Here is a 26,317-nt window from a genome sequence, read left to right on the forward strand (position 1 = left end):
TTGTGTTCAAACAAAACCTATTTACATGGATGGGTTTGGCATTTATTGCAATGCAATATGGCACTCATTACAATATCTCCTCAGTGTTTCTATTTTACAATGTACAAACTAGATTTTAAAAAAAGGACCATAAATAAACAAAAATGCTAATTCATAGCATTAAACAAAAAACATATACACAGATACCAATGGACGACATTCTAGTCTAAATGTCTAATTCAACAGAAACATAGTTCGCTCAGTTTAAAATAAAAAAAAAATTAAAAAAAGGAGAAATGAAAACACAAGTAAATCAATCAGTTTGTTAGCACGACCCTCCAGTATGAAACTAGTAAGAGCTTGTAATGGTACATTCTGTCAGGCTCCTCCCACTCTCTCTTTAACTTTGCATATTAAGATTCAAAGACAGCTGACATCTCAACAAGGGAGTTGGACACATTCACGCTGCACGCACGCACGCGCGCGCACACACACACACACGAGCAAACACTAAACACATTTTATTCAAGTCGAGCACAAAAGCAGCAGAAGAAGAAGAAAAAAATAGTTGGAAGCCATTCTGCTTATGCACATGTCAGCCTTCACAAAACAGATAAGAAAACAAGGCGGAATGGAAGTGGATAAGCGGATGGGGCGCCGCTCTAAGCTCTCCGTAGCTTCATGCTATCTGAGGCCTCGTCCAGATCATGGTTTATAGAAAACTCCACACGATGGAAGTTCACAAAAGTGCTGCTTTTCTCTCGTCTTCGTCCTTCTTCTTCTTTTTCTTCTTCTCCTTCTCACATTGTATTTATTTATATTACTCCATTCCTTGTAGTTCCACTGGTGAAAAGTCCCTCTAAAGTGCACAGATGAGGTAAATGAAATTCTCAAAAACAGGTTTGTATCCGCCCGCCAGCTCAGACCGGAACCATCGAGTGTTGCATGTGTTGCATCTGAGACAGCATTTCCTGCTGCACACTGGCAATTAGTATGTCCTGGTGCGAGGGCGTGATTATTCCAAGTCTGTCCATCTCCCTGCGGGCGCATAGACACAGATGTACATTCAGACAAACATTGGTGCAGCGTGCGGCATTTAAAGGATCAGGTCAGCTGTTGTCTTCTTGTTAACGTCACCAAATTCATGCACCCTGGCAGACGCCATCATCTACAATGACTTACTATTTGGGGTTCAGTAGCTGCTAACAGAGCCTAGCAATTAGACTACAGCCATATAATCAAGATGTCTATGTCTCCTAATATACTTCATGCTATTACAGCACTTGGAGATCAAAGCAACAAAGAAGTAGAAACTAGAATCTTCCTCTTTGGGGATGCTCATTGACTCAGAAATGCAGCTGCGTTGTTGCTTTAAGCATCACAAGAATAGTTATAATAGGGTTAAACTGACTTTCAGGAGACTTGCTGATGAGAATAACAAAAAGAAAAGTAGTCTCCTCTAAATTAAGGAATATATCATTACTTTCTAAACATATTTTATGATACTGTAATTTAAGCCCATCAGTGTCAACTCTCTGACTTCCTGACTCCACATGAGAACACAAGCATTTGATTAAGATGTTCAGATCCTCCAATAACAACTGTCCTGGAAAAACCCATTAAGTCTCATCCTAAAGTACAGACACACCCGGGACACATTGAGGACGTATGTGACCTATCCGAGCTCTGACCACATTTGAAGGTGGTCTGGGTCGCATTAGTCTGCTTTACTTTGGTGGTGTGAACACGGAGCGCGTCCTGAGTCACATTAAAGAGCGCCGACTCAGCAGGAGTGTGTTTTTGCGTCAGCTGAGGTTTGCCTCATTCAAGTCAGCAGCACACGCAGCTATTATAAGATGCAGCTATGGTATACGATGGACCGGAAAGGAGAGAGCACCACAATATTTTGACTTTACATCTGTTAACTAAGCAAACCTGAGCAAGGGTTAATAAATGAGTAGATATTTGACATGAGTACACTGTGTGTGAATCTGCCATTAATAACATTAATAATGTATCAGCATGTGGTTAATTATTGATGCGATCATGCTGACGTCTAAGGAGCTTTGTGGAGATAAGCGTATTTCCTCACCATCAACAGTGTCTTTATTTATCTTTTACGAGTTGTAATCTGGCTTTCACGTCGGTCTTTTAATTAATGCCAGAGATCAGTGAATAATAACTTACGGTGAATTCCAATTCCTTGCTTAACCCTTAATCTTAACCCCTTAATCTAAAAAATAAAAAGCTGCAAAGCTACAAATGTAGATGTAAAAATTATGAAAACCATTGTATTATCTTAGTTTAGGCGCATTTTATGGATTACTTACGTCATTGTTGCGTAACATTTTTTTTAAATTTTACAATCTTTTATCAATAGCCGGCCAGTGCGGACAAGCGGTCGTTTGCTATCGTTTACTTATCAATAAGCCGTGGTGTGCGGTAACTGTCAGCTGAATATGTCTGTGGTTATGGTATTTATACAGATTATTTGTATGAGTATTATCTTATAACTAACTGATGTTTGATGGTTATTACGGTATTATTTTTTTGCAGCGTAAGTAATAACTGACAAACGGATCTGATCGACCCGTCAATGATAGCTGCATTATTGGCTTACAGGGTTAGCTGTGCATATATATGTAAACAATAATGATTGTTATAATGGTTGAGTACGGATGACGTGAATGCGTTCCTCTTCTTCTTTTTTGGAGTTGACAGACTGGATGCAGCTTTCGTGTTATTCTGCCCCCCACAGACGTATCTGCATTTAAGGGGTGTCCATTTCTAATTGCGAAAATAACCCTCAACACTGGGTTTTGAGGGCCAGTTAAGATTAGGGTTGAGGTTGAGGGTTAAGATGAGAATGGGAATTGGGCCTTAATGTGTGTGTCCAAGACATAATACACAAATGTGTCTATCATAGACAGTAAGTGTTAATATACTCCCAAATGTCCCCCAAATGACGCTGGTGGTTGTTTACAAGCAGAGAGCAAAACTGAGATTGGATCTAAAGATTGGCTGGAGATGTGAACACAGGCACTTTAAGACCTGGGCCACTTAAGATCAGACTGCCTTGGTCAAGTTCATGCAACATCTGAAAAGGTCGTAAATCTATAAAAATAGACATGATGGATGCAACAGCACTGACATTTTGAAAAGTCAGATTTTCAACATCTTAAACATTCTTCTTTCTGTTGCTTGGTTTGACTCAAGCCTGAGTAAAGCGTAAAAGAGTGATCCTGCTTGTGCCACTTCTGCTTTTGTGTTGAGTCAGTGTCAGAGTGTCCCTCGCCTCAGTCCGTTTTCACATGAAGGTGCACTTACTGGTGTGTGAGAGCCAGGAGACTGTCGAGGCTGGTGTAACCCGCTGCTGCCAGGGTGTCCCTGTACCTCTCCAACCCGATGGACTGCAGCCACTCACACACCGACCACTCTGGCACGCACACCTCTGGCAGGACCGACACGCACACCTCTGAAGCCACCCCTGACTCCAACATGGCGCCTGTGGGTCTGGGAAATGCAGAAAGAGACAGCAGGTTGGCGGTGGCTTGGTACTAAAAATAGGAGTGTGAAATGATAATTGACGGATAGCCGCGCGTGTAAGCCTAATAATGAAAACTGTAGGCGTGAGAGTTAGCACAATGAGGCTACGTGCAGTAACGCGGCTACTCATCCCCCTGTGTGTCGAGATTCATGGCTGTGCTTACATGTACATTATGTACCTGTCCCCTCCTGTCCGGCGCAGAGTGCCGGGGTTGCGGATGAGTTTGTCCAACATGTTGAGTATCTGGCTGAATGTGGGCCTGTCTGCTCGCTCTTTCTCCCAGCAGTCCAACATGAGCTGGTGCAGCACCACGGGGCAGTCCATCGGCGCAGGCAGCCGGTAGCCCTCCTCTATCGCTTTAATTACCTGAAGAAGAAGTAAGACGCATGAAGGTTGTCATTTGTATCAAGACTTCCCATGTGGCCATGCTACACTTGTCTCTGAGACTTGACTTTGGTTGCATTGAGACATGCATGTTGAGAAGCTAACATCTAGCTAACGTCAATTTTGAGTCCTGTGGGTTGAGGGGAGGGGCCTCTGTGGACCATCCCTCAGGTACTTGATCAGTTTGGGATCTGGTGAATTTGGAGGCCAGGTTAAAACTTTGTGCTAGTGTAATTAATATGGGGTGGGGGTGCCTGGTCTGGTCCAGGTGGGTGGTACGTGTCTAAATAGCCACACGAATGCCAGGTCTAAATGGGTCCCAGCAGAGCAATGAATGAAATTCCTGATCGAGGTATGTCACAATTTAACTGGTTATGGAAATAAACGAACAGAGTACTCATTGGTGTTCTGTGCTTCACAAACCAGAGTTCTGTGCATAAATGTTCAGTAACGCCTATATGTTGAGAAGGCGCTCTGCTGCTTCCAGACACCACAGACTCCTCTCTGAAGGCATACAACAACCTATTCACCCCCAGGTAAACAGCTTGGTTATATAATCTCGAGCTTATAAATAGAAGTCGTATCTGTCCGTGGGTAATGTTTGTTCTCACTGCACAAGAACTGCTCTGGGGAGCTGCTGCGGGCGAGCTGAGACCACCCTCCCCGATGGGAAAACACTCCAGGTTTTGCAACAACGGATGAGGTGTGAAAATAATCTTAGTCATAATAGTGATGCTCAGACTGAAAGCCCAGATCTTTTTTTTTTGTTTTTTTGTTTAACATATCAAATTGTATCCAGATGGTTTTTAGCAAGTCTAGCAAACGACATTTAAAGGGATCTCAAATGTGACTTCAAACAGGTTTCCACCGAAGTGTCAGGTCCCTCACATCAGAAAGTGTGTTTTGCTTTACTTGACGTGCATCGACTACATTAAACCCAGAGTCACAGACTTGCTATCACCACGCCGTTACAGTCAGAACTCTATGGAGGACAACATGGAGGACAAAAGATAGATAGACGCCAAAATAAATTCCATGAGGAAACACAACTCAGATCTGATCACTCACAAACAAGAGTCCTGTCTGTCTGTCCTCAAGACCTGATCTGAGAAACACATCTGATTTTGGCAGCAGTCTGAATATGGCTTATAATTCATCCTCTAAAAACCAGGAATGTCTGTAACAGTTGTCAAGATGGTTCAGTAAGAAACAAAAATGCACACTACTGCGCTGTTTTCACATGTACTTCATGAATAAATCAGTGCACTTCGTGGTTTGTACAGTCATGTAATGATGACCCACCAAAGGCCATCAATCAAACCGTTACTGCCAATTAAACTTCAGGAAAACAAAGCACAAACATTCCCCCGAAGATTTATTAAATAAAATATTTATTTTATTTCTTGTTGTTTTCCAAGATCTTCCCAGAGTTGTCTCACTATCGACTGCAATTGATTTTAATTTTCTGCAGCTGTGACCGGTTCCACTGTTTCCCACGTGCATCATGTACCTACTGTATAACGTCCAGCTGCAGCGCGCTCAGGAGTCCAGGAGATTTGCTAAAGTTTAATATGAAAATGATACACAGCCTCAGTATACAGGATGTGACCTGTCACGGCTGAGGAGTTACACAGAAAAAAAAGGGTTTAAAAGCATTTCACGGTTTATTTACGGTTGTAAGACAAGTCCTTACTCCAGCGGAAGGCTATCGGGCTGGTTCTTTGACTGGATCCAACTGAAGACGCAGTTTGATAGATTGATTTACTGCGGCACATCAATTATCTCAGTAACAGCTCGGGGGAAAAAAGGCTGCATCTTCCGTAAATTTATGTGGCTTGTGGGCTTGACTGAGCAGCAAATTCACTTAAGTCTTGATATTTATATTCATTAATGTGCCCTGTGATCTGGGAATTAATCCACGGCTTGTTGCCCTTCCTACCAGGGACTGCAACGCAAAATTTACAACTTTCAAACAGTGCAGAGGTCAAAGACACTGGTCAGAACGACGTACACAGAGAACTGTTTATTTTCCTCCAGAAGTCTGCTGTTAAAATATGATAAAGAAGTTCTGTCTCTTTCATTAATTTCTCTATTTAAATTGAGTTTATTTAAAAAGTTTCATTTGCCCTTTTCACAAAGTCACAACCCACTGAGTGTTAATGGAAATTTCTAACTAATGGTCGTGATCGTTAAAAGAGGCCAGAGACTGTTGTGTTAATGGTGGGAACGAGGGAACTTGATGGGCTCATTGTATCTTTTCAATTCCGCGTCTTATTTTGATATTTACTGTCCAGGTTTCCTTTCAGGCTGGCGTTTGACTACGCATCCAGTCGCCACAGGCAGCTTTTGCGGTTGAAAAGAAAACAAGGTTTTCAGTCTGACACTGTAAAGAAAACGTTATATTTCGAGAAGCAGGCCATTCTTTTGTCTGTGAGGCATCTCATAGGTTAAGATGATATAAAAATGACTCACGTCCTGGTTGTTCATGTCCCAGTAGGGCCTCTCTCCGTATGAAACCACCTCCCACATGACAATGCCGTAGCTCCACACATCACTGGCCGTGGAGAACTTCCTGTAGGCGATAGCTTCTGGAGCAGTCCATCTGATGGGAATCTTCCCTCCGGGGGAAAGATAAGTCCCAGTGGCCTCCTAAAACAGCAATAAACGTCAGCCTGCTTCATTGAATAATGGATTTTTTTTTTTAGTTATATCATTTATTGATTCACTGGTTCGTTTATCCAGTCGGAGAAAACAAACTGCACTTCTGAAAAGCATTTGACCAATTCTACAATAAATCTGTTTTCAGTTAGTCACAGATCTTTGGCAGCCTTTAAATATAGATGTGTGAAGTAAAGATGTGACAGCGCATAAATAGCCTGTAAATATTTAACTCAAGTCATAAAGAATTTGCAGCATTTCTCTGTAGGGGCTCACATCCAGCGTTGAGCATCTCTTTCTGTCTTACCCTTGTAGTGTAGGCGGCCTCTGGGTCGTCCTCCAGAACTCGGCTCAGGCCAAAGTCGGACACCTTGCACACCAGGTTGCTGTTGACCAGGATGTTCCGAGCTGCCAGGTCTCTGTGAACGTAGCTCATGTCTGACAGGTACTTCATGCCGGAGGCGATGCCACGCAGCATGCCGACCAGCTGGATCACTGTGAACTGGCCGTCGTGTTTCTGAGAGATGAAAGGATAAGTTAGCACCCTACAGCTGGCTGCACATGCGCGATTCACTGCATTTTTATCTATGTTTAGGTACGTTTTGCACTCAAAACTCAACATTTTCATTGGGTATTGGTCTGGAGCACCAAGGAGTTGTCTTTGTTTACAATGTTTTCTCTGCTTGGCTGAAGAACTACCCAAATGCATTTGGAGGTATTTTTTTTTAATTATCAGTATCGGTTGAAGCACGCCCCGTAACGAGTCTGGATCGAGTCTCAACATTTGGATAACACAACAATAGAGTCCGGATGTATTTTGCTCATTAACAGATAATGACGGCACAATAAAATGCACGTACCCGAAGGAATGCATCCAGGGATCCATTTTCCATGTACTCTGTGATGATCATCAGCGGCTTGCCTAAACAAGCAAGGCGTTTCAAATATGAGGCTGAATCCCACCTTGCACATTAAGTTATGTAACTCAAACCTTACTGTCCTCACTCACATCTCGTGACGACACCCTCCAGCCTGATGATGTTGGGGTGGTCGAACTGTCCCATGATGGAGGCCTCAGACAGGAAGTCCCTCCTCTGTTTGTCAGAGTAGCCCGCCTTCAAACTCTTGATGGCCACGTAGATCTCCCTCTTCCCCTGCACACGCAGCCGACCACTGCACACTTCCCCAAACTCTCCTACAGGCGCAGGGCAAACAGCACGGTCAGCGCCAAGTAAGCACACACGCGCGTGTGGGTTCGTGCGTGCGCGATCCAACGTACCCATGCCAATAACCTTCTCGATGTGAATGCTGCTAACATCAATCTCTTTGGCAAACTCGTGGATCGCCTGATCTGGGTCCTCATAGGTGAACGGGTCCACGTAGATTTTGACGCCTGGACGAGGGAGGAGAAGGACGGATGCAGAGGAGTGTGAGAAACACAAGTTGTGTAACCGCACATGTTATGTAAATGTCTTTGGCGGTATGTGTAAAAGATATGTGCAGGTGGATCTGAGAAAGGAGAAGCAAAAGAGCATCCATCTGCACGTCTGTGTGCGCGCGCCTGCAGTACCTGGGTTAAGATGTTTCTCCTCCTCCGAGTCCTGCTTCGTCTTGCCGTACTTGCTCCTCCTGATGAAACATAAACGACACTTAACAGACGCAGAAGACAAGCGAGAGCCTTCCCGTTCTCACCCGCTCTGTTATTGTGGCGATGTTTTACAGTTAAGGGAACCGAAAAAGCCCGTATGTGTCACACCGTTCTTTAACTTTGTTTGTTTCTTTTCCAGTGTGGGGCAGTGCCTCCATTTGGTTTTTAAGGATTCGCCGCAATGGAAAGCGGTGACAATGAGAACAGAGAGCGACGGGCTGCAGGAAAGCACAGAACCGCCAGATGAAAGCGTTTATGAGAGAGAGGGAGGAGGGGCGACGCCTCAGGTAGCGCAAGATAAAAGGTGTTTTCCATTAAACAAAGAAACTGTCAAAAACACCTTTGTGGCTGAGCAGGTGTGTGCGCGAATGTGTGTGTGTGTGTGTTTGTGTGTGTGTGTTTGTGGGCACCTGCCCGCGCTCGCGAGTGCGCACGCCAGCGGAAGCTGACACACAAGCTGTGCCGCTGAAGAGACAGTAATGACAAGTCAGGGACAAAGGGATTATCACTGTCTCCACGCTAATCCCCTTTAAAAGCTCCAGGTAGCGCACACATTATTATTTAGCTACACAATAGCAGGGGGAGCTGTGTGTGCTGTTTGTGCGCATTGTGGCAGTTTGTTAAATAGCATTAGTTAAGGTGGAGGCTGAATGCATAAGGACGTCAGCGGTGGGAGAATTTAAACTAACTTAATGAGTCTATAGGTGTGTCGTCCGTTACACTTGTGTGTGTGTGTGTGTGTGTGTGTGTACCGTGTGCATGCATACCTGCGAGTAATAATGAAGACAGCTGCAGATATCAGCAGTAAAATTCCAACCCCGCTGACAGACAGCAGCAGGAAGGCAGAGTTCACTCCTTCTCCAATCAGAGGGAAGGGATCTAAATAAAAAACAGGACACAGCAGTCACAAACCAAAAACTGATGACTCGCTCGTAAAAACGTCAACGCGTTCTCTAAAACTTACTAACTGAACATACTGTCTGAGTACCTGAATTGGTGGAGAATTCGAACGGCGAGCTGAACTCTCCATACCCGGCGGCCGTGCGAGCGCGCACATGAAACACGTACACGGTGAGGGGGCTGAGGCCGGTGACGTCCACGCTCCGAGAGAAGGTCCTCATTATGCGGTAGGACCTCTCCCTCTGATCCTGATCAGACACAGAAAGAGTGGTCGTTTTTTTTTTTTTTTAATGCCCCGGGCGCGAATTTATCCCGGCCCTCGGTGAAACGAGGACATATTGACATTCCGGACAGCTGCACGGAGCGGCATTAACCTGCGGGCTGCTCACCTTTTCATAGAACTTGACCTCGTATTCCAGGATGACCCCGTTGGGTCTGTCCGGCTGTTGCCACGACAACGACAAACTGTGCCTGGTGAAATCGGTGGCTTGGATGGATGACACCGGAGAGGGAGCTGAGAGGGAGGGATAACAGAGTGATGCACCGATCAGCCACAACATTAAAACCACTGACAAGGAAATAGCATTAACCATCTTGTAACCGTACAATGTTGCTGCTAGGAAATGCATTGGACCTGGCATTCATGTGGATGTTACTAAGACATGTACCACCCACCTAGACCAGGTCACCATGGTACACCCCCCACCCCTTAGCAATGATGTCATGACCTGGCCTCTAAATTCACTAGACCCCAAACTGATCAAGTATCTGTAGGATGATCCACAGAGGCCCCTCCCCTCAACCAACAGGATCCAAAGACCCCCACTAACATCCTGCTCCCAGACACCACAGGACACCCTCAGAAGGTCCATGTCCATTTCTGATTACAACTGTTTTGTAGGCACTAGGGAGACAATATTAAGAACGTGGTCATAATGTTATGCCTGATCACTTCATAGACGCATATACTGGATACTTTATGATGCCAGTAAAGACAGCGACAGCTCCACAGCTCTGGCTTCACCTCAAAGCGTACTGCTTGTACGTCAACAATCCCGTTGACCCAGTGCACCTGAGAACCGACCTACATCTCGTTCCTCCCTCGTCCCCCGAGACGAGCCTCATTCTCCACTCTCTCTCCTCTTACATCCCTTCATCTCCCCCTCCTTTTGTGGCTGTTCATATGATATCTGGCCATATGGTGGTTGCGGGTTGGAGTCGACACATCGCAGGCACGCTCTCATGCTGCGCACACACAGCTAAGTTATTTCCCCGGGGCACCTGGAGCTAAGCAGGTGCGCCGGCTTCTAAAATGCCACCATAAAGACTTAAAGCAATGACAGTCGAGAAAGAAAGAGAAACGCGCAGCGAAAACTAATGGGGAGCATGTGCGAGGAGCGCCGCACACCAGCTGACACCTTCGCAAGTAAAATGAAACACTTCATAAAATGTGGGTGATTTTTCAAAGACTTGTGTGGTTCAGCTTGGAGACAAGAAAAAAAAAAAAAAAAATCCCACACGTAGCCGGGCCATTGCTGCGAAGTGCCAACAATAAGCTGTTCAGTTATTGTGAGCGTACTTCTTTATCCTATCTGCTTTCTCTTCAATCCGTTCTGTCTATTTGTGTTTAAGTCAGTGATTTACTCAAACCAGAACGCTTTCTGACATCTTCACGAAACACCCCTATGATTAATTCAGTTGTTAGGTGTAGGAGGACAGAGTAATAACTATGGCAGACATGACAGCCATAGTAAAAGTTTCCAGTTGAGAGAAAGAGCAAGATTGGTGTCTTGTATCTGTGTTTTCCACTAATAACCTCCAGTCAAATGATGGATGTGTTCTGGCACGACTGTTAACATTAGTTCCTTCCACTACAATAATTTCATAAAGCAAAGCTAAAACTACATGTTAACGCAGTTCACGTCAGTTCGTTCATTTTTCTCCATCAAACTTTCCGATTCTCGTGTGAACCTTGTGTGGATTACTGGAAACACATGCGTGTGTCTGGAAACGCACACGTGAAAAAGCGAGCTGAAGCATTGAGATGTCTGGAGGGGACTGCAGCAAACGGTACGCAACCCCGATGCTTAAAGCTGTTTTTCCGCATTATGTGGACGCTGCCGTCATCGAGCACATTTATATCTACACGCGCAGCTTGTGCACATCATGCCTCTACAGTTTTTGGACATTACTCATGGGGCCCCGCTTCCCCACGGGCCCTCGTGCACTGAGCAGCAGTTTGTATTCTGCTGACCCACTTACGGACAACACCTACGTACAGCGTGAGCAGATTCTGCTACGGTCGACAATCTAAAGGACGCACACCAACACTTCTCACCGGCTTGGTTGGTGGTGACGCTGACGGACACACTCTGCGCTGCCCCTGCGCCGCTGGCCTGGGAGACCCCGTTGCGCGCGTGGACGATGAAGGTGTAGTGGGTGTGGGCCCTGAGCTCGCTCACGACCACCCTGGTGGCCCTCAGGGCGGCCTGGCCGGGAGAGAAGAGCACGTCCGAGCCGCAGGGCAGGCAGAGCTGAGAGCTGGAGGCGGAGCTGGAGCTGCTGGAGCTGAGCCGGGGGTAGTCCCCGGGCCTGCTCTGGAAGACGCCCCTGCCCAGCTGGGCTTCAGGTCCCACGATGCCCTGGTCCGACTGCATCCCCAGGCCGCTCTGCTGAGCCTCGGGTTGGGAGACGTTGCGGCTCCTCGTGAGCGCTCTGCCGCCAGTCTGGCTCTGGCCCCCGGTTTGACATATGAGGCACTCCACGGTGTAGCTGGTGTCGCTCCTTCCTCCCAGCCGGCGAGGGGGGGCCCACTCCAAGACCACCGAGGTCTCATTCACCACAGAGATGAGCTGCTGCGGGGCGGACGGTGGCTCTGAGGGAGAGGAGTGGGGAGTCTGAGCGTGAGCAAACTTGACACATACTGCACATAAGGGAAGTGGAAGTGTACAAAGTATGTGTGGTGGCGGCGGAGCTGGAGGGTTCTTGGCACCGCTCGCAATGTAGACATCTGGCATTTGACTGAAATCCTACGGCTCTCTGAAATGTTTTTGATGGGTTGGATGTTTTCCTCTGTGGCGTTTATGTTTTGTGTGTGTGTGTGAGTGTGTTTGTTTGCGCGTGTTTTCATTTTTCCCAGGCCGACGAAGCCATGTGCCGTATATAGGCATAATTAAGTTTAACACAAACCAAGGTCTCCAAGCCTGTCACACAGAACTTACTCACAAGTCTGAGGGAGTCAAGAGTGGGGACGTTGATTCACATCTCAATGTCTTTAGTTATCGCTCCCAGACAGGATGTAGATGGTTGCTTAGTCATAAGTAATGGGATCGTGAAACAGGGGTTGCATTCAGACATGTTTGTGACTGCCTCTGTTTGCTACACATACAGAGTTCGGGAGACAATGTCTGTGCTTTTCGGTTTTATTTGTGAAAAATGCATCCACTCATCGCCCGTGTTCCCCCTTCTGAATTATCTTACAACCATCTGTGTGTGTGTGTCTGCGTGTTCTTACGGGTGCAGGCCATGGAGGGAGGGTCAGCGTCGACACGGTAGAACCCAGAGTGGCAGTCGCAGGCAGTCGCCCCGTCCCTGAGTGAGTGGCTATGTGGAGGGCACTTGGCGCACCCTGCATCTGAAGACTTGGACTTATAGAAACCGGCAGAACAGGCTGCAGAGGGTATGAGAACAAGAAATAAACACATACGCATCAAAAAGATAAACACAAGACATGTCAATCTACAGGGAAGCAGCAACACGTTTCATTGAAACGTTTCATTTTCTGACCACTAGTAGTGCTAAAGAGCAATGTTTAGCTTGCCTTTTTTCTTTGCACCGCCTACAAATGTACAGAATAAATACACACTCACGTGCCACTTCATTAGGTACACTGATGAAAATAAATGCATTCTAATATTTAATAGTACTGCACTAAATCTGCAGCTTCATGAAGGCTCTGATATTTCTTTGGATTGCATTGTGTTGTGTTTTTAGGTGATATGTTGTATATTATACTATATTAGAGAGTATACATGCAATGAAATAATGAAATATGTTCACAGGAACAACTTCTGAGGCATTCTGAAACAATTAATTATTTCAAAGACGGCGGGTTTCCCGGTTTTCTTTGTCTTCTGTAATACTGAACTGAATTCAGTCGAAATTTATACAGCTGGTCTCTGCAGAGTTCCAGACAATGCCCACAATCACACATGTGACAAAGTGAAGGCTTCTTTTTAATTTTTTTATGTCATCTCACGTTATGCCAAGGAAAGCCGGTCTGCAAATGCTTACAAGAACCCTCATTCAACACATGTGTTGGCGCCAAACGATACACATATCCTGTTGTTCTGATGTGAAACGATTTGCAAGATATCTTGAAAAAAAAAATCAACGATTAACCATCTTATGGCATTAAAGTTCACTGTGCTGCAGGCTGAAAGCAGCACAGTCAAAACTACAGGTCAGCCAGGCCCCGACACCTGATACAGATTTCATGATGTCTCATGCATTAACTGCTCACAAAGCCTGCAACAAATATTCCATGTGTGTTTTTTTTAGTAGCTTTTGGATCCAAAGACAAACAGCTGTCAAGAAAAATATCGAGAGAGATATAGATACAGTGTGAGGGGGAGGGGCACTTTGACTTCTTTTATCTCCAACTTTGATGAGCAGAGAAAGAAACACCTAAAAGAACACTTTACTGATCAGCTCCCACTCGCGCACAGAGAGACCAGAAACACTAGAGCTGAATACATCAAAACTCCAACGTGTGGGCAGCCCACACAAATATAATTGACATTTAAATATATGAAAGCGGAGAAACAGAGAAAGAGAGAGTGTGAGAGAGAGACCGTGCGCGAGTGGAGGGAGAGGCATCTTCTCCCTGTATACCGAGGAGTTCAAGCATTGACAGAGCAACAATACAATAAATGAGTGCATAATTATACTGCTTGACATACACTGGCGGAGCGAGAGAGATGGCAGAGCGTGGCTGGTTGGAGCAATTTCTTTTCTCCCTTTAATTTCAGGAGGAAATCCTTCATTTGTTTTCGGCGCAATCATTTTTCAACACCTTCTTTTTCATCATCACACCCTATTCAGCCTCCTTCCTCAATCCCACCGTCTTTCCCCAGCTCTCCCCATTTTTTTTCTCCCCCAACCCTTTCACATTTCCAAGGGAGATGAAGACATCCCAGTGGGAGTGGATAGGAATGTGGGAATGATGTGTGTGCGCGCCTGTGTGTGTGTGTGTGTGTGTGTGTGTGTGTGCGTTCGAGTGTGTCACTATGCTTTATGACACTCTCATCAGTAGATGAGAGGGAGGAAGTCTCCCCTGTAATCTACTCAGACCAACCATCCTGCCCCATCTGCATGAGCCTCCACAGATTTGCTCTTTCACACACTCATTTGCCCTCCCTTTCACATTTCACAACCTCCCTTCGCTCCTATTGCGCTTCCTCCTCGACCTCCACTCATCTGTCTCTGAAAAACTCCAGCAGTGTCTCCATGCAGAGCGTTAAGGCGCGAGGAAGCTCCGAAGCCGGCTTTATGGCTCCATGTCGATGGCGCCTGAAACGAGACCTCACACGAACACGCGCTAAAAAACCTGTAAATTCATAAACCCGCGTGCAGCTGATAAGCAAGCCCTTCATGACTCCAGATATTGCGTCGAAGAGAAGATAAAAACGGTCCTTTGTTTTCAATTAGTCGCGCAGGTAAGTTAGCCACAGGTGGGAAAGACCGGGAATTAAACAGAGTAAAGGGTTTGACCTGCTAAGGACTTCGAGCTTGATTACAGGGCTCAAGAAGACTCTGCCAAGGGGGGGTAGCACACTGCCTTTGTCTCCGTCTCATCCAATCCTCTATGAGAATGAAAGAGGACGAGAAAGAAAGGAGCTTGTATTTGAAGCCATAAACTTCCTTCAGCACCCTCTCATGTCTCTATTCTCTGTCTTCTCTGTAGCCCATTGTGTCGTCTTTAGCGCTGGTTTGGAAGGGGAGGGGGGGGGCTGCTGGTGACCTGGAATAAGAGCTCATGAGGGTGTCATTAACCCAACATTAACCCTACGCTACCAAGGGCCGCGCGAGAGCCAGAGCTCAGCCGGTGAAGCGGGAGGAGCGCGGACGCATGCTGATAAGATATGGCGGTAACGGAGAGAATAGATGTGTGCATTTACATTCTGCCCGTTACACGGGGCAGTAATTACTGTAATCAGCTGTTTGGCGGCTGGAGACGAGTAAGAGAAAGTGACAGAGAGTGTAAAGGATGGGGAAGGTTGACTGGGAGAGACGGGAAAAAGACTGACAAGGAGCGAGAGATAAAGAGGTGAAGAGAAAAAGACGAAGCGAGGAGGAGGAGGAGGAGGAGGAGGAGGAGGGAGAGGCACAGAGGGGAAGGTGCCCTCTGATTACTATCAGTTTGTCTGCATTTGCATATGCATTCTTCTGCTACCTAAAATGCAAATGCTGCTCATTGCAAATCCAACTAAGAGCCGTGTCGGCGCACCGTATGCATGCATGCGTGAGTGTGTGTGTGTGTTTATTCTCCTTGAACCCGTGTTATCTGTCATCATCCCTTGTTTCTCCCCAGCAGAGGGGTGGAGATGTAGGAAGTACCCCCGGCTGCTCCCGTCTGACAGCCGTCCGCGTGATGGATGGAAGGGAGGGACGGATTGACGGACGGATGGACGGCTGTGATAGACTGTCACGCGAGGAGGAGGGACACTATTAATCACAGGGGTCGTGCCCCCTTTTAATTAAAGCCTATGTAAATGCTCCAGATAAGACGCGACGCTTATCTTTTTACTACTGTACGTCTTCACCGAAGCTCCAAAAACCGTCACCACCCCCCTCCCTGACATTCCTGTGGAGTTCGGCGGTTTATGCCGTGTTTCACAGCATTAGAATTTAAAACCGTAGGAGAGAAGAAGAAGAAGTCAGAGGAAGCCGCAGTTTTAAGTTTGACTGAATTTAAATGGTGGTTTGAAGAGAGACGTGCGTGGATGTGTGTGTGTGTGTGTGCGCCTGCCCAAAGCCAACAGTGCGAACATTAGCATGTGAAAGGGGCTCTACAACAATAACCCCCCTCCCTGTCAGACATCGCCACCATCACCAGCAGCAGCAGCAGCAGCAGCAGCAGCAGCAGCAGCAGAACCCCCACCTCTGACTGTGGATCAGGGAGAAGAGTTAGAGAAGAGAAAGGAGGGATAATGAGAGCGAGGGAGAGAGCGGAGCTTGTTCCGATGCCAGGGAGCTGCAGACAGCTCGGTGCTGCTGGCAGAGCTCCTCTACGTTAAGGACAACCTGGGAGAAGGAGACAATAGCGCACACATGCTTTGATTGTGATGGAGGAATGCGAACCGTACCCCCCCTCCCCAACCTGAGTTTGGCTCAGATGATCACTTGTGCCATTCCAGCGTCTTTGCATCATATGTCACCTGCCATATGTGCGCACACACACACAGATACAAGCACACACACTCCTGCCTCTCTGTTTGTTGCCCCCACCACCACACTCTTCTCGAGGCATTCCTGGGCAGTTCTCCAATCTCTGACTATATCAGAGGGAGGGCTTTGTCAGGCCCAAAACTAGAGATACAGTGCACACACACGTGTGCTCGTTCACGCACGCGCGCACACACACACACACACACACACACACACACACTCTAAATCAGCAGTCCAACATGTCCAGAGTCCAGAAATGCGATGCAATAATTAGAGGGACTGAATGCGGCGATTACGCACTCATTCTATCATCCGCTCGCTCCTCTTTCTTTCTGTCATCTCTCTTTCAGCCCGGCTGCCTCACTCTTCTCCCTCTTTCTGTCCAATCGCTTTTCTGCCGTCGACGAGAACACTGCAGGTGCGCCGGAGAGAGGCACAAGCATGAAATCCCTCTGGACGCGGGGGGGAAACACAGAGGCGCGCACGCACATTCAAACACACCCGCGCGCCGACACATTCCAAGCCTCCCAGGCAGCGAGCAGGATCGGGGAGAACCAGAAAGGGGAGGCCGGCGAGAAGAGAAAAGTGAAACAAAAAGCAGAGGGCTCCGCTTTCATTCCGCCTCTCCTTTCTCTCTGTTGTTCCTCTCTTGTCTCTCCCTTCTCGTTTCCGATCCTCCCAGACGGATCGCAGCTGTCAAACTTTTGACGTCTTCATCTGCCTCGGTCATGACCCTGCACTCTGAAGCCTAATACACTCTCTGTATATATATATGTGTGTGTGTGTAGCTGTCAGTCAAGAGTTTTTGACGTCTTCATCGGGCTCAGTCATGACCTCGGTCTTAACCAGGGCTTTAGAAAAGAGGGGGAGTTCCCTCTCTCTTGTGTTTCTCTACAGGTCCCCTTTGCACCCGATGATGGACCCCCAGCGGGGGAGGGGCAGCTCTGTATTGATGCCTTCTGCTGTCAGTGGCCTTCTTTCATCCCCCTTCTCGCCCCATTCAACATCTAATCCCTTCTTCCTCTCCAGGGCTTCTCCTCTCATCCCGTCCATCCTCATTACGGTGTCAACGCCGAAAATGAACTTTTCACATTTCACTAAGGGCCACTCTCTTGTCCACGTCAGTTTGTTTTTGCGATAGTTAAGATGCAGTGGTAAAAGTGTCTCTGCAGATTAAATTCATTTAAGTAAGAATCTTTTAAAGCAACCTACCTAAATGATTCACAGCTCCGAACTATTTGTCTCGTGTTTCGACTATTCTGAGTTGGACGTTTTGCGAAATATATCCATTGACTTTCTCATGTGTGTCTGTTGGAAATTAAGCTAGAGTCAGAGGAAGGTAAGCCTGGCTTAATATTAAGAAAGGAAAACAGGAGAAACAGCTACACTGACAATATGTCTACATCACCTTAAAAGCTCATGAATGAAACGTATTTTACAAAGGTTTCACAGAGGTACTGTAGAGGGCTCGCAAAATCTTTGGTTGATCAGACCTTTATTATATCTTTTTTTTTGTAATTTCCCACACATATTTAATCTCTCCATCTGTTTGGGGGTTCTTGGCCTGAAAACCGTTGAGGATCCCTGCTTCAAACTACTCCTTGCATGCATTTATTCTAATTCATCACGCCATCAGAGCTATCTCAGTCCAAGCTCAGTTTGCCTGGCTTCTGTCTGTGTCCGTCTTGTCGACTGAGTGAACGCACGCGAGTCCACAGAATCCAGAAACCCCCCGACCTCCGTGACCCGACGTCCTCTCGAATACATATCTCTTCTCCCTCCATCCCACTCCGCCTCGGCCCTCGCTCTCACCGCAAACGTTGATCTTAAAACAGTAGAAGTGTTAAGCTTTAATGCTGCGGGGTCAGAGCTTTTCGCTGAGCGGCGCTCGGGATTCGCCCAGACGTTGATGGATTTCCACCGAGGCAGCTGCGCCCGGCCAACAACCTGACAGGCAGCGAGAAGGAGACGAGCGCCTCGGATAGATAGATGGCACTTCACATCTGCTGGAGGTTCAACGGAGTCAAGGGTCTCTCCTAAATCTAGTTGAGAAGGAACATCTTTCAGGCCTCAGGGACCACCCCGCAGTCCTCCTCCTCTTTTCACGGGGAACAAATGGGGTAAGTCGGGTGAAGGTTTTAGAGAACATTTGTCACAGGGGGAATTTTGGCTTCCGTCCTTGGTATTGCACAGAAAAAAAGTTTTATTCTCTCTTTATCGCCAACTGGCACGTACTGCATCCCTCTCTTTATGTCCATCTATCTGTCTTTCTCCCTCAGTGTCTCCTCTCTTCTCTTTGAATTATGAGTCTGTTTGTTATACAATTAGCCTGCTGGGATAGGCTTCATAAATAAAACTAAGGGAGCAGATCAGTGAGTTGTTCTCCCCTGCCTCTCTATTGGTCTCTGTCCATCTGTGTACGTACGCGTCTGGGCGAACGCGCTGTGTGTCTGTTGCGCGCACGCGACCGAGTAGGGGGAGTCGAGCCACGCTATAAAAGCGTCTCCACCGAGTCTGTTGTCCCCCGATCACCCCGCCTTGCAGCACAAACACGCAGATTTAGTAGCCTTCACTATCACAACAAACTGCCTCTTCCAAATCCACGTCACCCGTGCCACATGTATGTTGGGGAGAGGTGTGAACAGCTTGCATATTCGTTGCCGTAAAGTTCAGGCCGCATTTGTAAGTGAGACAGAAAGACGTTTCTGTCCAGATGGCTTCGACTGATACTCAAGATTTAAATGAATCTCTCTGTTTACAGGCTGCGAAGGCTTGACAACCAAACCTGACACAAACAGGTGAGGTTTGGACAGAATCTCACCAACACAGACAAATCCTGAACACGGGTTTAACCCCCACCTAACTAGCATGGAGACTATGGGTCTCAACAGCAAGTAAATCCACCTCTATAGCTCACTGGCTACCAAGGTACACTGATCAGGCATAATATTATGACCACTTTCCAAAACAGTTGTGTTGTGTCTGGTCTGGTCTAGGTGGGTGGTACGAGTCTACACAACATCCACACGAATGCCATGTTCAAACGTTTCCCAGTACCTGCGGTGTTCTTGTCACCATAAGCACAAACAGTCTGAGGGAGGTCCCGTGAGAACTAAACACTTTCAAGGTTTTTATTCCAGGTACAATCTCATGACTGATTGGAGCGCTGAAGTAAATAATAACCGACTGGCAGTTGGTATGGCAACAAGATACAAGATAGAAAACATTGATAGCTGCTTTTTGCACACTGTTTAACTGGTGTTAAGGTTTTGTTTTGTTTTTTTTGTGTTATTAAATTAACTGTAAGTCACAGGTTCTCACTGTGTGGAGAACTTTGATGGTTCTCAGTTCCTTAAGTGCAGACACACACAAAAAAAGAGGTACTTCTTCCACGAGCTATAGGAATTAGGTTGTCAAGAAATATGTGAAACCTCAAGAATATAATACAATATGCTATTTTGTTCACTTTAAAGTGAGTATTTCCAAGTCCATATTTAAGGTAGTCATCCTTGTTTTCTTATGTAACTCTTAAACATGACGCAAGAAAGTTAAGAAGAACACTTCAAAAATATTGAACTGTTTCTTCATAACGAGACTATTATGACACTACAATGTTCACCAGCTGGGCGCCTCTTAAACACAGAGATTCTGAACACATTCCTTCAAAGTGTCCACTGGATACGTGAGCAGGCTTCAGCAGCAGTTATTACACCATATCTAAATATTTTCCGTCATTAGTGAGTAGCCTCTCAACATGAGCACTAATGATTGTTATACACAGAGACATGGGACTTCCAAGTTGCGACACAAGGGAAGCATATTTCTGGAGTCTAGCGAGGATGACTCAGACCACACAACAAAATTATGGCGAAGTAACTCTGTTTGCATTACTTACGTTTACATGCACCGCCCTTCTCCTCGTATCCTGGATTGCAGAGGCATCCACCAATAGGAACTAACCATTCCCCATCAGCGCCGCAGTACATTTTAGGTTCCTCTCTTTCTTCCGATTGGTTGACGCAGGATCCCCTGACCTCCACCAAGGAGGATGTGTCGGCGCCGGTGACGGTGTCGGGAAAGGTCGCCAGGTTGCGAATGGTGAGCGGGCAGGTTTTGTAGAAAACTCTGACGGAAACCAAAGCGATGCACGCGCCGACGTCCTGAAAGGCCAGGTAGAAGCCCTTCCTGGTTGTGACTTTTACATCTCGCACCTCAGTGTTCAGTTTCATGATGCGGTCTCCCACATCCACCTGAGTTGGAGGGGAATGGAGGCGCATTAATGAAATGTGCAGTAAACTGTGTCAGCCCTTGTTAATTGAAAGTGGGCCGTTTCTATCGGGGCACACTGTAGCTGATCTTCACATTTTCAGCCTCTAATTCAGAGGAACATTTATTGATTGCAGAGGTAAAACAAGCTTTAATGCCTGCAACAGTGAAAGTGTGTCTCTTAGCCAGGGCTAGGCAAAAGCAGCCTGCCAACAATCCTTGGACAGCGAAACAGACATCCAAGATAAAAGTGCTTGTAAAACAAATAAAAAAATTGCAGCTAAGTGCCGGGGGTTTGATTTTCCAGATAGGAGCAAATTAAAGTGAGTGGAGGAAGGAGGATAAAGAAGTGAACGCCTGACTCAGTCGTTTGGTGTTACCTGGGTGAAGCTCTCGTCTGCAGCCACGGTGTCCACCTTAATGAAGCTGCTCTCTTTGATGTAGCTCTCTCTGTCTTCATTTGACTCGTGGTAGTACAAATTGAATGTCTCCTACAGGACAAAAGGGGAGTCCACAAAGAGGGGGAGACCGAGGCGTCTATTTATCATCATCATCAGCGCTCATCTTTTCTCTTAATATGATAATGAGGCTCGTGCCTGAATAACCAACAGCTGCATTTTATAATAAAGGTCCATTAGCAGTAGCCTATCCATTAACTAATTATCACCAACGTTAACACATTAAAGGAGTCACATCTTTCACAGAAATCCTTGTTGCTAAAGCTTTTAATGTTCTCAGATTGCACAGTGATCAATATGTCCTGCCAGGACCTCCTGAGAATGTACCTTGCAGGTGCCGGTGACGCCGGGCAGGCTGTTACAGTCTCTCAGGGTGAACTTGACCTCGACGTAGACCCGCTGAGCGCCTGACCGAGGGATCCAGTCCGTCCTCAGCCAGTTGTTTTGATTGGGTTCCAGGACGTTACACACCTGGTACGTTCTGATGGGGATGTTCTTCTCGTCCATGATGCTCACCTCTTCCCACTTCAGACAAGAACATTTGCGTCACTAAACTCGCACAAGCTTCACAGTTAATATTGCACACTGACTGGAAACTGCTTTATGATACATTATGTTTTTATGCCAACAACATAAAGTATTGTGTGATTGAAACTACATGGAAGAAGATGTTCAGTCATCATTAATCTGTGCACGTTGATTGAATCATTTGAGTCATTCAGAGCAGGTTTATAAAAAGTTTCTAAAATGTAATTTCCGTCCACAAAATCTCAGAGTCAGCCTTCAAGTATCACTATTTTTAACATTACGTTTAAAAGATTGCTGACACCCGGCTTTTTCATGCGATGCAGATGAATTGCCCCCCAAGCACTTGAATGCACCAACAAAGAAGAATCTACCAAAGCGTTCCTGCTGGCAGCTGCAGGTAATTATATAAAAAACTAAAAGTCTAAACAACTTCTGTCAGAAGAGCAACGTAACGGTTCGAAAGCTGCAGAACACAAACTTTAACCCTTCACCGCTGAAATACACTTGTGGTGACTATAAAACATCTTGTTTTTCTGTCAACATGAAGAACTTTTCGACGTCACAAATGCGGATAAACGGGACCGAGCACACTTCACACTGCGGCCGCCTGCAAGCACGCGGGCTAGCGCCGGGTGACGCATTAATATTCTGCAGTGGACAGTGGTTGAGATTTGTTGCGACTCCAAGGTTTTTCACAGGCGCATTTCCATACAAGCGAAGCAGGCTCAACCTTCACTGCGCCATCCATCTCAATGGAGCCGATTATTTGCCTTGTACTGTGACCCTTCCAATGACCGCTGAGCCTCCCAACTCTAAATTGGCTTTTTATTGCCACTGAATAATAATCTGCTCTCTCCCTACTTGTGAGAGCTGTATACACACTAAATGCACCGTGTCCAGAGGGGCGAAAAGAGAGGGAAAGTAAGAGAATGACAGTGTGTGTGTGTTTGTCCTGAGCCTGATCGATATGTCATTAGAGTTGATCTAACTGTCCCATATAAGCGTTTTGCAGCTATACTAATACATTAATGCCGATGTAAATAGTGCCAAACATGCAAATAGAAATAGCGGCAATCTTTTTCTTTGGCATTTATCGTCATAATTTACTCTTCTCCAAATAATTAATTCTGATTCACAATATCTGTTCCTGCTAAACTATTGACAGAAACTTAATAATCTCAAATACCAGGACAAAACTTCCCCATCGCTCTGGTGTAACTGTGCACTGATTTATGTACAGTATGTGTGCAATAAGAACGTATGCGTGAGCCAGAGCATGTGCACTCCTTTGTGCATTGTGTATACTGAGGAAGACAGCTGTATAAAAGCTGAAATGGGGTATGATGCCTTCTTGTCTAGTCTCCTTTGGAGTTTTTGTGAGCGCACAGAAACACAGCTGTCGGGTGTGTGTGTGTGTGTGTGTGTGTGTGTGTGTGTATCAGGGGGTGTGTGGGGGGGATCTTCAACCATAAAGAAATGGAGTTTTGTATGTATATGTGTGTGTGTGTGTAGCTAAGGGAAGAGGAAGGTGGTGGCAGGGGAGGGGGAGTCCTGTAATGAAAAGCTCAGTGCGTGCAGACCAGGACCCCGTCAATCAAGCAGCATGTGAGAGGACGAGGGCATGGCAATTGAAGAAATAAGAGTCAAGTTCACCAATGACTCTTAAACCAAGAAAGAGCAGAGACGAAAGAAAGACGGTGGCGGATCACGATGTACCACGATAAAATGATAAAATATACAAAAATCTGAAAAGCATAAAAGACATATCTCCAAGATCTACTCTGGCAATTGCTTGGTAGTAAATATCCCTAAAAAAAAAAAGAAAAAAAAAGAAAGAAAGAAAGAAAAAGACACCCACCACCAAGCTGGTTTATACCTTCACTTGTGCCAAACGCAACGCCAGCAATCTCATATTAGCACTTAGGCTTGGTGAACAACAGCACGTTTCAAAATCTGTGGGATGATTATTTACAGTTTCTAAACCAAGTGTGTGTGTATGTGAGAGAGTGTGTGTGTATGTGTGTGTTTTTTTCCCAAAGAGAGAACAGGTTGTAAACAGTGTATCTGTAAAAAAAATAAAAAAGAAGAAGCAGCTCCCACTCACCCCTCCCTCCAAAGGACTCGCTGCCCATTTCAGCTCTCCTGGCACTGTCCTGGTATCCAGCAGGGTCACTATAATTGCACATACAGACAAGGAAGTGGTTTAAGGGCAAACAGCCTATGAATGCTCGGAGAAAGTTCGAAAGCAATAAAAATGAAGTTGGAAGGCTACACCACACCACACCACAGCACACCACAGCATAAATAAGTGAGCATTAAGCTTGGGATAATTATGTAAATAACAGGACTAGCTTTGGTAGTTTTAATAACATCTCTCCTCTCAATCACACAGTCTCTGTCTATATATTTTATAAATATATTATTCCAGTGCTGATTTAAGTGTTATCATTCAAGGAAAGCAACAAATTGAAAGTAGGCCTAAGAATTTCAAAGCTCAGCCGAATAAGGCACTAAACTGTACAGTGGTTCTGCAGTGACTGTGTGGACGCATCCCCTCCCTCAAAAAACGAAATATATAAATAAAAAAAATAATAAATGAAAGGATTTCTGTGACAGCACTGGAAAGAGAAAGCATGCATCTGAACTTCCTCACGGCACAATTCCTGGACGGAACAGGACAAACTCAAATAACCGTGAAATGTTCCCGAAAAACAAACTACTACTTTTTTTTTTTTTTTTTTTTTTTTACTGTTTAATATTCATGCACAATCGCTCGCTCTTCGGAAATCCTAGTACGCGCCTGGAGCGCACGCATCGTCTCTCCCAGCGTGCGAGTGCGGAACACCCGACGATTCTTCCCCCTCCGCACTCACCTTCGTTGGGTGGATAAATCCTCGTCCTCGAACTTGAGACCATCGTTACTGTCCACGCGCACGCTGAAACGAGTCGCCATAGGTTTGCAGCCATGTGTGCCGCGTGGAAGCGTGTGCGGTCTCCGCTGGATCTGCGCGCTGTCCGAAGCGGCTCCATCCCGGTGGGAAAAGTGTGTGTGAATGAATCCGAGTGTGAAAGCGAGTTGGATGCAGCAGCGGGCACTGGGGCGGTCTCCTACACTCGCACGCTTCCTTCAGTGGTAACTCGAATGACATGAGCCGAATGACACAGGCAGCGCTGTTGCCCGAATGGCTGGTTTTGTTGATATGTCCTAAAAGGCAAAGTGATGAAGGACCACGCTGAAAACAATTTTGTAAATAGCTGATAAGATTTAGTAGGCGTGTTCTCCCGTGAAGTCCCCTGGTGTTTAAAATGTTGGAGGAAAGCTGTGACACTTTTCCTGCACTGGTACTTGCATAAAAACCAGTGTAATTTGATGAGACTGTGATATTTTTCCTTGAGTTTACCAGAGACACAACCCTGAAAAAACAGTCACCCTAAACTGAACCCCTTAGTCTGAGTGAAATAACAGAGGATACAGTAAACAAGTGCACTGCTTCTATCAGCCGCCGTTGCGCGTCAGAAGTGGTATTTAGCAGGGATAACCCCAAGGATGCCAGCAGGCACGAGGTCAAAAACGTCACAACGTCACGCTTAAAAAAAGAGAGAAAAGAAAAAAAATCACAGTCTGTCACACGCATATCAAAACATGAATGTGTCACCATTTCCTCATAAAGGGCTCAATTGCCTCAGCGCGGTTGAGGTTATTGGAGTCTCTTTGTCCTCGGGAGCCTAAACGTGAACAGTGTGACTACAGCGCCACCTGTTGATGGTTGTTGGGTGGAAGAGAAGGAGAAGGAGGAGGAAGAGGAGGAGGAGGAGGCATGAATGATCAGGAATATTTCATAGTAGGCTGATGGATATTTTAAGCTCGCTAGCATGAGGACGAGGAGCTTCAATCATTCCCCTACCATCTGTCCACTGCAGTTTGCAATATATATATATTAATTCAAATCCCAAACGGACATAATAAAGACCTAAGAGCTTGTTCGTTCTTTAATAATAAAAAAGGCAGTTAGAAACAAAAAGGCGCAGGGCCCAGGCCTTGTGTAGAAAGCGTGTTGGAGCAAACAAAGAGCAGGCTCATGACCCGTCCTCCTACACTCACCCTCTCTCTAAGACTCTGGAGAACAGTCACTCCCGAAGGGGGCTCAGCTTGGAAGAGTAAATACTTTCATTTCCATTGATCCGGTTTGGTTTTTGCCTATCTGCCGCCCATTTTAACTCCAGTTGGTAAAGAAGAGATACGCTCCGCTTAGTTTACTCCTTGTTTAATGTGTATTAATGTAAGTTCTGATAACCTCTGCTGAAAACCGCGAACGACGAGCACTAAATATCTAAGTGCTAGGCCTAATTTGTGGAAAGTGTTTAGACAAGGGACTGTACGTGTGAGTGCATGTCTAAGTGAGTCTCCATCTTGGTCAGTCTCCATCTTGCTTTTGTGTCTTCGCAGTTGCTACGCCGAAACCATCCCAATCCCCTGTAAGGCATCATAATGGACCCAGG

The 26,317-nt window shown here is 46.0% G+C and overlaps 1 protein-coding gene across 3 annotated transcripts; it reads right to left on the reverse strand.

The window, feature by feature from the left end:
• Nucleotides 1-25,488, reverse strand: LOC125011293 (ephrin type-A receptor 4-like). 3 transcript variants are annotated; one of them, XM_047590435.1, is made up of 19 exons: nucleotides 24,691-25,484; nucleotides 23,922-23,989; nucleotides 21,617-21,814; nucleotides 21,212-21,322; nucleotides 20,461-20,815; nucleotides 12,631-12,786; nucleotides 11,455-11,991; nucleotides 9,506-9,630; nucleotides 9,205-9,364; nucleotides 8,984-9,095; nucleotides 8,139-8,197; nucleotides 7,848-7,961; nucleotides 7,578-7,763; nucleotides 7,429-7,490; nucleotides 6,876-7,085; nucleotides 6,383-6,559; nucleotides 3,705-3,892; nucleotides 3,307-3,492; nucleotides 1-1,017 (listed from the first exon to the last, which is right to left on the reverse strand). In XM_047590435.1, the coding sequence occupies exons 1-19, from the start codon at nucleotides 24,845-24,847 to the stop codon at nucleotides 900-902; spliced, it is 3,279 nt and encodes a 1,092-aa protein (XP_047446391.1). In that variant the 5' UTR covers nucleotides 24,848-25,484; the 3' UTR covers nucleotides 1-899. The 3 variants fall into 3 exon arrangements, with proteins under 3 accessions (XP_047446391.1, XP_047446390.1, XP_047446392.1); XM_047590434.1 differs by having other exon boundaries at nucleotides 3,690-3,892; XM_047590436.1 differs by lacking the exon at nucleotides 1-1,017 and having other exon boundaries at nucleotides 3,303-3,492; nucleotides 3,690-3,892; nucleotides 24,691-25,488.
• Nucleotides 25,489-26,317: the final 829 nt, after the last annotated feature.

Source organism: Mugil cephalus, chromosome 7, assembly GCF_022458985.1.
Source record: "Mugil cephalus isolate CIBA_MC_2020 chromosome 7, CIBA_Mcephalus_1.1, whole genome shotgun sequence".
Taxonomy (NCBI): domain Eukaryota; kingdom Metazoa; phylum Chordata; class Actinopteri; order Mugiliformes; family Mugilidae; genus Mugil; species Mugil cephalus.

Coding starts and splice junctions, on each gene's coding strand:
- LOC125011293 (XM_047590434.1), bottom strand. CDS start 24,847: ATGGAGCCGCTTCGGACAGCGCGCAGATCCAGCGGAGACCGCACACGC. Junction 11,992..12,630: donor TCCCTCCATGGCCTGCACCC/GTAAGAACACGC, acceptor CCTCTCCCTCAG/AGCCACCGTCCGCCCCGCAG. Junction 7,962..8,138: donor GGAGAAACATCTTAACCCAG/GTACTGCAGGCG, acceptor TCCCTCGTCCAG/GCGTCAAAATCTACGTGGAC.